Below are 12,767 nucleotides of genomic sequence, written 5' to 3' on the forward strand. Positions count from 1 at the left end.
TTGTTATAACTACATAAGTCTGAATCAAATAATATATAAGTAACTGCAAGAGTGGAGGTTAGCTACAGCATTAGCCTCCCACCTAGGCGATCCGGGTCCAATTTTCAACGAAAGTTGGCAAATTTTTCGGGATCTCGTGTTTCTCCTGCCCATCATTCCCGGCGCTACTTCATATCTAATTTATTTCCTCAAATCAACTCTAAGGAGCTGACATTTCAAAAGGCCGCCTCCTCTTCTCGAAACCACCTTCAACTTGACCTTGAATTGTAAAAAAAAAAAAAAATATTCTTTCAAAAATATATTTCATTTCGATCAATGTTCCATTTGCCCTATAAAAAATAATAAATTGTTATGTTTTAACTAGGGGAAAGATCAGTACTGATATTGAATGTGCAAAAAGATAAACATGTTGGCTGTATGTTTAGCTTCACAGTTGCAAGAGAGTGCGCTTATCTTACGAATACAGCATTTCAATGCCTGGCAGGTAGGCAACAAGTTACGGTTTCGGCGTTATGGTCATATTAGAATTTCGGCGTTATGGTCATATAATGGTTTCGGCCTTATGGTCATATAATGGTTTCGGCGTTATGGTCATATTGTAGATTCGTTGTTGTGGCATTCGGCGTTATGGTATTTCGGCGTTGTTGTACATTTGAATTCTTTTTCAGTATATTTAGTGACTTTCTTCTGAGTTTGTTTTTGTGGCAATACTGCAATGACATTTTTCGGCGTTAATGTATTTCGGCGTTGTGGTCATTCGACGTTGTGGTACACGGCAGTTTTTGGGTCGTCGGCGTTGTGGTCAATTTGGAATTCGGCGTTATGGTATTCGGCGTTATTGTACGTTCGGCGTTGTGGTATTTCGGCGTTGTGGTGCGTCCCCGACCAGAGCGATAAGCGCCGCCAGACCACCCGTTGTGTCACGGGACGCAACCTTTCAAACACCACACTAATACAGCCTCAAGAGACATAATAAACCTTTAATAAAAAGTTATCATTTCAATACTAAATCGTCTGATTTTTCTACACAAAGACGGCGAAAATGGACACGCTGCACTGTGTTAAATTTTTTTTTTTCTCGGCAATGGGAGCTCCAATATTGCTTTCTAGGGTATAGTTTTTTTCAGGAGACATCATGCTATTTAAATACTGTAATATGAATTTAAAAAGTTGTCTTTTTTACACCATAGACTATTTGAATATGAAATCTATGCGAAAAAGGCGTTTTTTTATGTTTTTTTTTGTTGGGGGGGGGGGGGGGGGATTGGCCCGAATTCTCTATTGCGACCCTTCCGTTTATAAGTCCGTTTTTCCGGGAACCGTGAGGGGTCGCATCAGGGGGATTCTACTGTATTTAGTTAAACTCCTTGAACCATTTCAGCACAATACTATTTCTGGTTTAATATGGTAAAATGTTTGGTCCTGCCATTTTCTCCATAAGGTGTACATTATTATTTCATGTGTAAAATGTTTCCAAAAAATATTGATTTGTGTTCAAAACATAGTATTATGTTTTGTAGCCTAGCAGGGAAAGTATTGTGGAAAAATGTATTTGGTATTAAAGAAAGTGCCCTTAATGCAGAGTAATGATTGTTTGTATAGGAAATTATAGTTAACATCCACTTAATGTTGTTAATTAATGTTTCTTTACTCTAATTACAAGGGTACTAACAGAATAAAATTATTTACTATAGGCATTTCACGACTTGGATTGGTAACATTCAAATCTAAATGCTATGGTAGCAGATCAAATGACACATTTATTACAAATCAGACAAAATCTCTCTACAAAACACTCGTAAAGTCACCTTTTTTTTTAAATTAAAAAAAAGGGAGGGGGCTTGTCCCTGAAAAAGCTGTGTTCCTAATGGTTACAAATATATAGGTATATATTTTTTAAACTACCACGGAATTTCCTGTTTGAAGTCTTTCTCACAGCATCTCACACTTGCCTTCTTTCTTTTAACTGAACAAACTGTCCAACTAAGTGTGGAAAATACAGTATTAACACCTTATTCATATAAAATAAACAGAAACCTTTTTTGTTCACAATATAAATTAGTCACTACATTTAATACACCTAAAAAAAGTAGGCTATTTAAATGGATTTGTAGGAATAAAATTTATTCGAGTATCCTTAACAGTAATTCAACATTCAAATCATTCACAAATGAATAAGTATACATTATTAAACTAGGGAATCATGACTGATTTACAGTTTTTACAGAAATATCAAAACTTTTTTATTTTTGTTTTACAAATGTTCTGCTTCAATCAATGATGCTGTTGTTTTTCATCTTTTCACAGAATAAATCATATTTTTTACTGTGTACGTGTTATTGTAGTCTATGGCTACGCTTCCAAAAAACAAACATTAGGCAGATGGTGAAAAAACATCCATAATATTGTAATTAACCTGTGTTCCTGTAGACTTAGTAGGTACTTAAAAACAAAAAGGCCTAGAAACGTACGGGCCATGGCATACGTCAAGAAGACATGAAAAGTGAACAGAGGCGGAACACATGTAAAATACAAAGAATTTAGGTGTTAACACCCCAAAAGATTGGTGGGTGTTAAGGTGGATCGTAATATATAAAAATATAAATAAAACAATTAAATCTGGTTACTTCTAGATTATTTTAATGGTTAACTTATTTTATTTTGAACAAGCCAGATTTATCATAGTAGGTATGGTAGTTAATACTTTTGGTCACCACTTTAATGACTTACAAACTAGTGACAATAAATATTTTTATCAAAATCCACAGGTTCAGTAAACTCAAAGTTTAGTACATTAAATTATAATAGAATTGAATTTTACTACGCGCAGGCCGGCCGCGGATACTTTGATGATTACTTTACAGATTACATTTATTTTAACGCAAGTTGCACAAACAAGGTTTCAGAGTAATAAAATCAAAAATAAACAATTTTCCATTGTTTGGATTGACAAGTTCTTTTCATTACTATATTTTATACCTTTTTCTTTAAATGGTAGTTGGATAGTTCGCAAATTGTTCGTAGAGAATTTAATACTTTAAGATTTCTTACATTGTGTCTTCCAAACATAGACTTAGCTGCATGTGAAGTGCTGACATCCGAACGGCGTGACGGGGCGGATAGCGGACTAAAGTTGACAGCACGATGCGTGGAATTTAGATGGTCGAAATCAGGAACTCAGTGCGGGTAGATGTGGTTGTCTACCCATCACTGGGGATGGAAAACCCCACAAATTGTGTGGTAGGTAGGTGGTACTATCTATCCATGATGGTAGACGTCCACTAGCGCGGTTGCACGCACTTAATTCGCCAGAAAAACACTAACACTAATATGATATTTAAACTTAAAATTGTAAGGGGATTTTCCCCTGGTCGTCGCGACTACATCCTATATTCTTTGATGTCCGACTTCTCAGTAGGAGAGACGCGGTCGCGATAGAAGCAGCGCGGCAGATGTAGGATGCTCCCTGTACCACAGTAGATTGTCGACTCTCTCTACTTGAGAGAGTCCCTTAGTTCCTGCATGGGCTCAAAACTGAAAAGGGGGAGGGGGGAAGAGAGAAACAGAGTGGGCGGAGCTAAGCGGGCCATGGGAGGAAAAGTACCTTGGGATTGGTCAGGGCTTGTGCCACAAGAAAAATATAAAACTCTCTATGAGCGCCATCTTTAGTTGGGACATGCGCCATGAGATAGCGCACCGAGCGGTGGCGTTGCTGTATGCCGTCTAAGGCAAAGGGGGATTGGAAGGTGGTGCTCCCTGGCGGGAGAAACTGACATGCTTAGTTTCGGTTGTGCTCGAGAGATCGCGCACAAGCCTCGTGCGTGGAGCGAAAGCATAGGCGTGGCTTGTTCCTAAAGGAGAGGAGGGGTTGACGAGGGAAGGGGCATGGTCTTGCCTCGGTCATGGTTCCTGGAAGCATAGCAGAAAACCTAGGAGGGCCAGGGGTGGCGGGGAAGTGCTTGTTTTATGCCGAGACCAGCACATCCGCTTTGCTCGCCAGGGCCTCGAGCCTGGGAAAGCGAGCTAGGCTCGCCTGACGAGGCAGGTACCCCTGCGTGAGAAACAAGGCGGAAGGCACGTCAGGCAGGGAGAGTTATCATGCCTGTTCCTGCATGCCGGCGAGATAAAATTGACTCGGCTAGCCAACGCTGCGTGTAAGCGTCTGCATGTCTCTGCTGAGACGTTGAGACTCTCTAAAACCCACTAGTAAAGTTTTAATATGTATAGCCCTGGGTGGTATAGATGAGAAAATAAATTTTGATGAGGTACTCTAGCTTATGGGAAAGCAAAAATATTTTAATAAACAAAAGTTGAAAAATTGAGCCAATAAATTACTGATTTTCGGCTCAATATAATGACAGTGTTGCAGAAAAAAGGCTCATTAGTGATATTGTAACGGTTTGTCACCAATAAACTTTTTTATAGCGTTTATTCGCTGAGGCTATTTCATTTTAACGATTTTCCATCATCTCTAAATAGGATTTACAATTGCAACTAGTCCTTAGAACTAAAGGGTTATTTACATTGTGCTAATAGACTGTGCTTCAGGTTAGAGTTAAAAAAAATTTTTGTTTAGGTTAATTTATTTCAATGGTTTTTTTTTCCCCCATTTTCAACGAATACCAGCTCTGAACATGGTGTATGAAAAGGCAAATAGCATCCGAGCTGCTGTGGTAAAAGCTCCCAACTGGATACACAAGTACATCATTGGACGAAAGGGTGCAAACATCAAAATGATCACCCAGGATTTGACGAAGGTGAGTTAAAGTGAAGAAACAATTGTTTCGTTTTTAATGTACAGAAAATATTGTGAGCAAAACAAGGTTTTTCAGTTGGTGCTTTTGTATATATTGTAATTTTTTTAGCCATAAGCCATAACATAAGCCTAAAGGTTATTTTAAGATATCTAAAAGATTTTTTACATTTACAGTAAAACCTCCATTAACGAATATTCTATTTAACGAAAAACCCCATGCAACGAAATAAATTTTTGGTCCCGCTGAACCTCCATAAGATCAATGCTGTTTTAACCTCTAAATACCGAATTTTATTTGTTCCGAAATAGTGAAATTCCCTTTACAACGAACTGCAGCTTTTGAAAAACACGCAAAAATAAAGATCTCCTACAAGACATCCACTAATTTTTTTGCATTCACTACTTAAAAATACGTGCGTATAACCTTAAAATAATATGCACCATCGCGGAAGACAATAAATAAATGCATCATGGATAACACACGTTGTGTATACATGCCACACTTTGTTCAAAATGGCGGGTACATTTAGCGCTAGTGGTGGAAACCTCCCGTACCATCGCTCTGGCAAGACGAACAACTAGTATATTTTGCATTTCTATGGTTAAAGATGCGCACACGCAAATATTTTTAACTATGGTGTAGTACAATTTTTTTCAGTTTTCACTGTTGTTTATTTATTTCCACACGTAGTTACGGAAATAAACACGGTACTACTGTAAAATGAATTCGAATCCTAAAAAGCGACGACAGATTGACATTAAAATAAAATTAGAAATTTTAAATGCAGATGATGAAGGTGGAAAATTAAAGTGATATAGATAAACGTTTCAACATCCCGACGTCTACACTTTCGACCATATTATCCAACCGGGAACAGATTGAAAAAAACGCTTCCCTGGTAGGAACAAATCAAAAACGTGTGAAAGTATGTAAAAATTATGATTTGGACAAAATAGTGATTTACTATTTCGACCTTATTAAACATGCCATTAAACAAGTGTATTTTGTATTATATGTACTTTTTCATGTTTAATTCCTCATATTGTATTAAACAGTCAGAAAGACAGTTCTAGCCATTTATGTGAAGCTTTATGATGACTAGAAATATATCGTACAAAACCTCCATTTAACAAACCCCTTTACAACAAACACAACAAATTTTGGTCCCTTGAGATTTGTTAAGTAGAGGTTTCACTGTATTAACAGTTCATTATAAAGTACAATAAACTCCGGTTAATCTAATTTGGGTTATCTTATATCTTAAAAGCCTTCGAAATGGCAAATCCAATGGGTTGTTTTTTAAGGTTGATCCAAGATTTTTTTTAACAATGCAGCCGGCTGACGTCCTTGTGATGAAAAGATGGTGGAACATTGCTGATCAAAAAATGTTGGGAGAGGCGCAGGAAACAAAATGTACTGAGTTTTCATAATAGTAATCCATACAGAGTGTTAATTACATATTGAGTTACTGTATTTCAAAAATGTAATTTTATATTTATAATAAACAAAATAAGCGTGTTCTAGAAAGAGTCACGAATTTGTTCAACATTCAGGACATTAGAGAATTACTTACTGTGATTAGATAAAAATAGTAATAAATGTTTGTGGCTTTAACCAAGATTATTTCTATGCAGAGCGAGTACCCTCCCTTCCAGTGGCGTAGCTAAAGTGACTGGCGCCCCTGGCCAGACTTGGTAATGGCGCCACCTTCATGCATTAAAAGAGAGGGGGGAGGGTTCAGTAACCGCGAAACCGTCGCGGCGGCGCCCCCTCAGCATCTGGGAAAACGTGGAATAGTTAGTAATTATTAAATTTTGGGAGAAATCTAGGAATATTCAGAGGAATAAAATGTTACGTCAGAGTATTTGAATAAAGTTTTTTCATACAAATGCCTGTATTCTAACCCGTTAATTTTTCATTGCATATCGGATTTGGGTTCTCCGAGGGACACCGCCGCGGCTGTACCGTGTGTGGTGTGGTGCGGGCAGGTCCACGTGGAGTTCACGGACAAGGAGGACCACATCAAGATCGAGGGGCCGCCCGAGGAGGTGGAGAAGGCCCAGAGGGACCTGGAGACCATGGCCAACGACCTCGTCAACAAGCTCACCTTCGTGGAGATGACGGTCGACCCCAAGCACTACAAGCACATCATCGGCAAGAGCGGGGCCAACGTCAACCGCATGAAGGAGGAGCTGGGGGTCGTCATCAACCTCTCCGAGACGGACGGCTCCACCGGCAGCAACGTCATCCGCATCGAGGGCAACCGAGCGGGCGTCGAGGCAGCCAAGAAGGTAACCCTGTGACATTGACGAATACAGAGGGGTTCAAGCCCCCTCTGAAAGCATCTGGGCCCACTATTGTTTTAGTGTTTGCCTTGATGTAGCCTAGTCTCAGCTGGGTCAAGCCCCTCCCAAACCAAAATCCTGGATCCGCCACTGCCCTGTGGCATCGTTGAGTGTTCTGCATTGACAAATACAGCGAGAGACTGTGCAGAATTTTCTTAACGGACTTGAAATTTTTCATGTCTTTACCAAAGAATCTGCTTAAAAGTATTCCTTCGTGTCTTTTTTTTTAAATTGAGGAATAAATTGTTTTTTAAATCTTCAAGCAGAGAAATGGGTTTTACTGTATACATTAGTGAAAACATTATTTGAAAAACCAATATTGAAGTTAGAAAATCTGAAACGAAAGCATTTTACTTAGAGATCTTAAGTGTACAAATTTATTTTTAGTTTCTTAAGTAATGGGCTGTCACGTAGCCTTGTCAGTTGCTTAACTGTTGTGCCGAGGGGTCATGCCATTACGTGAAATAGTAAGTGTGGATAATTTCACATCTGGGTGTTGGGGCCATGCCGCAGTTAGTTTTATTCTTTGTAATTTTTTTCTCGTTTCCACCTTTAATTTAAAAATTAGGCCCCATACGTGTGACGTAGGCCTGGTTGGTATGGTGGTCCACCGGGATGTAGTTCCCATTTATTTTGGTACAAGGTTGCAAGGGACATACCGTATTTACTCGTGTATAGCGTGCCCTCGTGTATAGCGTGCACCACGATTTTTGCAACAAATTACAAAGAAAAAAAAACTTTTTTCCCGTAAATAAATTTTACTAACATTTTGTGGTACCTGTTAAGTAATTACGTATGAAACAAATGATAATTTAAATTGATGTGTGGTGATGCGTCAGGAAAATACGTAATCTCTGCTGTGTAGACTGAAGATAATGAAGCGCTGTATCGTCACAACTGGTACGTGGGCGGGAGGGAAGGAGACAGGCAGGAACGGGACGCGGAGGACTAGATGACTCCGGTAGCAGCTGCGACAAGGAAGCGAAGGAAGTGGGAGGGGGAATGGCGACAACATTCTCTCTCTCTCTCTCTCTCTATCTATCTATCTATCTATCTCTATCTATCTCTCTCTATATCGCTCTCTCTATCTCTCTCTCTATCTCTCTCTATCTATCTCTCTCTCTCTCTCTATCTCTCTCTACCTCTCTCTATCTATCTCTCTATATCTCTCTCTATCTCTCTCTATCTCTCTCTATCTCTCTCTTATTTTAGTAGCTGCGCTGGCTTTCTGTAGAGGGGGAGGTCTAAAAATAAACAAGAGACGTGCGAGCTTGCGCGCGCACGTGTGTTTGTGTGTGTGTGTGTGTTGTGAGCGTGTGTGTGCGAGAGACCAGGTTGTGTGCGTGTGTGTGTGTGTGTGAAAGAGAGGCCTTGTTGCTTGTGCGTATGTGTGGGGGCTGGCCAGAAACGTCACCCGTCACCCGGCAGTTAACGACTTCCACTCCTCCTCCCAGCCTCACCCCATCACTTTTTTTTTTTTTTCCGTGTATAGCGCGCATCCTTATTTTTTTCCTTTACTTGAGGGGAAAAAAGGGCGCGCTATACACGAGTATATACGGTAATTTTGTTAAGGCATAGGACCAAGCAGTGATCTGCAAGAATGAGTGAGTGTTGTCTTTTGGTCGAATTGTGTAACGGACATGTATTTTCGATCGGGAGAAGAATAATTACCATAATTCATTTCAAACTCTTTTATTCACATTAAAGCAGTAATAGTTATGAGTAATTTAAAAATGACTCAGTTTAGAGGCAGATCGTGTAATTTTTTAGCTAGGCTCTTTTAGGTAGCTGAGAGCCCATTAAGGAAAATATTACAACGGGAAAAAAAAGTACAAGACAGCTGCAAAGCAATGCATATGGAGATTTAAAAAAAAAAAAAAAAAAAAAAAAAAGTTTAATTCCATGCATTTTTTCTCTACGATGCACCATTTTTGAGTTACTTTTGATGTGAAAACTAAATGTTCTTAAAATTAGAGCCTATTTTTATAGGAATGTGTGTAAAAAAAATAATAGGAAATCACATTTTTCATAGAATCACAAATTGTGTTATGTTTCCAGTGTATCGCGATAACAAATTATTACAATGAAATAATTTGGAAAAAACTTAACATCAATAATAATTTATTGTAAAAGTAGGTTGATAAATAATTCAAGATCAAACAAAATAAGATTTAGTTTTTTTGCCATCTACTTAGTCCATTTTTTTTGTTACAATCTTCATTGAATTTAATACATTAAAAGGTTATTTCTGAGTGATTTGTATTAAGTTATATTTAAAGTTCTTACAGTTTTCATGAATTTATTTACATTTCAGTGCTGTGTGGTGTGTGAACTTGAATGTTGGTGTTAACACATGGTGCATCTGCATGCTGTTTGGTTTTACCGCTGATCACCTTAAAGTGTTGTTCTTGTGTGTTAGCAAACACCGGCATGGGCGTCTCAAGGATATTTTTGGGGGAGGGGGGGGAACTGCAATTGATTTAGTTGTTGAGGAATATCCTTCCCCTGGAAAAAAAAAAGCGGGGGGGTCCGGGGGTCCACCCTCGGGAAAATTTGGGGTTTGAAGGTGCAGCAAAAAGGTGGTTCTTAGGAATTTTTTCTTTCCTAGATACCGTATATACTCGTGTATAGCGCGCCCTTTTTTCCCCTCAAGTAAAGGAAAAAAATAAGGATGCGCGCTATACACGGGAAAAAAAATTTTTGGGGGGGGTAGGCGGGGAGGAGTGGAAGTCGTTAACTGCCGGTGACGGGTGACGTTTCTGGCCAGCCCCCACACATACGCACAAGCAACAAGGCCTCTGTTTCACACACACACACACACGCACACGCGCGCGCGCAAGCTCGCACATCATGGTCTCTTGTTTATTTTTAGACCTCCCCCCTTTACAGAAAGCCAGCTCAGAAGCTAGTAAAAAGAGAGAGAGAGAAAGAGAGAATGTTGTCACCAGTTCCCCCCCCCCCCCCCCCCCGGCAACTTCTTCGCTTCCTCCATTCCTCACCGGTGAGTCATCTAGTTCTCCGCGCCAGCTTAGCAACGTAGCGCGGCACGCCTCCCTCCCTTCCTTCCTTCCACGTACCAGTTGTGACGATATAGCGCTTCATTATCTTCCGTTTAGACAGCAGAGTTTATGTATTTTCCTGACGCATCACCACACATCAATTTAAATAATCAGGTACCACAAAATGTTAGTAAAATTTATTTATGGGGGAAAAAAAAATTTCAATTTTTTTTTTCTTTGGAATTAGTTGCAAAAATCGTGGTGCGCGCTATACACGAGGGCGCGCTATACACGAGTAAATACGGTATTCTAATTATAGTTGGTTGCAATATATAATTTATTTTTTTATAAAAAAATATTTCCAGAGAACTAATTTGTAAAAACACATTGCTTACATTACCACGATTGGACTAAATGCACCATGCGGGTTGTATCACAGAAATCATATTTTTAATATAACTACGAAACTAAATATATTATCGGGGGGGACGTGTCCGGTTGCGACGCCCACGACACAGGTGCAGAGGTGCGTGCACGCAGGGAACTCTGCTTGCAGGAGCTGGAGGACATGGTGTTCAAGCTGGAGAACGAGAAGGAGAAGGACGTGATCATCGACCACCGCTTCTACCGCACCATCATCGGCACGAAGGGGGACAAGGTGCGGGAGATCAGGGAGATGTTCAACCAGGTGCAGATCACGTTCCCGGGGCCGGCGGAGAAGCGCGACGTGGTGAAGGTGCGGGGCCCCAAGGAGGACGTGGACCGCTGCCACAAGCACCTGCTCAAGCTGGCCAAGGAGCTCAGCGAGAGCAGCTTCATGCTGGAGGTGCCCATCTACAAGCAGTTCCACAAGTTCGTCATCGGCAAGGGCGGCGCCAACATACGCAAGGTACGGCCGGTTGGTCGAGGGAGGTGTGTGCTGTTCCGTGACTACGGAAGTTAAAGAATTCACCCGAAAATTGCCCAGCACCGACTTGTGTCTAGGCGGCCATCTTAATTTTTACTCACCCTTTGTTGGACACACAAGCAAGGAGAAAGTTTCGTCCGCATCCAACCAACAACAAAAAGATAAACACTGTTTCATGTCCACGCTCCGAGCACAAACAAATGAGAAATATATACAAATGGTCCTTTTTTAAAGTCACTGAACATCTGCGTTGCATATAATAAAATAAATAAAATGAATTAAAATTACACGAAAAAGCCACCAAAATGAACCCATTTATAACGAAAAAAAGTGCACTTTAATAGAATCAAATTTCAATGATTAAATGCTTGCATTGTAACAAAATAAATCAAAGGAAAGGCCTGATATGTGTGGAAATGTTATCTACTTGAACGTATTAATGTGAAATAACCGAAATTATCAGAAACAAATTTAAATGGAAATGAAATAAATCCACATGTACCGAAATGAGTCGGAAACCTAATATCACATAAAATCACTTTGGTGGGTTTCCTCAGGATATTCTCGTTTACCCCCGTCCGTTCATTATTTACTATTTGAGTCGAAATATCGGGGTTTAGTCATCGATAAATGTGGCAGGTACGCTGCCACTGTGCATGTTTTCGATTCTTGAATGCTGACTAGCACGATTGTGACTATTGATTCATACTCAATTGCAACTTTATCGTTCAGGCGTTTTAATGTTAGTGGCAGAAGAGTGCCCGTGTTAACTGTTGTAATAATTGGTCATAGACGTTTGTTTTATGTTTTTATTTAGGAATGCTTCACGAAGTTAATACATACACCCCAAATAATTGTTTCTCTTCAAGTTTTTTTTAAAAAAAAGTCTGTGTTTTCATTTATCCACAAAATTTTTTCGTCATTGTTTGAGAGATAAATTTTATCACTTGTGTTTTGAAATCCTAAGTATTTATATTCATGTTTTTCATGTTCATGTTTTTACATCATTTGTGTATGTCTAGTTTAAAGTGCTGTAAATTGTGCATTTTTCATCGTGTATGTGAATTTGCAGAAAGCAACCACTGAAAATGATGTTACGTTTAAGATGACTGTTCGGGGAAATAAAATGTAGCTTGGTTGTGTTATGGTTCTTTGACTACAAAACGATTGGTCAGACAAGTACTTGTTAGGCAAAGATTTTTGATGGAAAATAAATTTTTTTTGTGTTTTTGTTTATTAGGTGTTTACTAAACAGGAAAATTTAATAATTGTTAAAGTATTTAAAGAGGGTTGTTTAGGTTAATGGCATAGGAACTTTTTGGCGCTATTTTATTCTGTCGTTTTAGGTGGTAAATCGTGTTAAGCTGTGTCATCTTAAGGCGATTGGTGCATGGAAAATATTACGACAAAACTAATTTAACTGTACATATTTGTTTTTGATGCTTCTTTTTAAGACATAATATACCTAGGATATTTTTAATAAACTTTTTTTAATTGAGTTATGTCATTTTAAATGCATTTATTTTTATTCCAAGCCAGAATTATTTAGAAAACACGTAATTATTTTAAACTTAAGTATAGTTCAAGAAACGAGTGTACGAATAGGTTTCTGCACATATAAAAGTAAGAAGAAAACATTTTCATCGTCAAAATTACAGTTTAATATTGACAATTTCCATTGATCACTGCTGGACTACTTCAGGAGCGATTTAAAGAATAAATTTAAATGAAAGTGAAAACATAATTGGCAGAACACTAT

The 12,767-nt window shown here is 38.9% G+C and overlaps 1 protein-coding gene across 1 annotated transcript in view; it reads left to right on the plus strand.

Moving 5' to 3' along the window:
* Window positions 1–12,767, plus strand: part of LOC134536731 (vigilin) — an 80,356-nt gene that overhangs the window by 37,202 nt on the left and 30,387 nt on the right. Inside the window, exons 8-10 of the mRNA XM_063376621.1 lie at window positions 4,627–4,757; window positions 6,746–7,048; window positions 10,658–10,990. Of these exons, the coding sequence (XP_063232691.1) occupies window positions 4,627–4,757; window positions 6,746–7,048; window positions 10,658–10,990 (767 nt within the window). The remainder of the gene's footprint in view (window positions 1–4,626; window positions 4,758–6,745; window positions 7,049–10,657; window positions 10,991–12,767) is intronic.

The sequence above is a fragment of the Bacillus rossius genome, chromosome 11 (assembly GCF_032445375.1).
Source record: "Bacillus rossius redtenbacheri isolate Brsri chromosome 11, Brsri_v3, whole genome shotgun sequence".
NCBI classification, from domain to species: Eukaryota; Metazoa; Arthropoda; class Insecta; order Phasmatodea; family Bacillidae; genus Bacillus; species Bacillus rossius.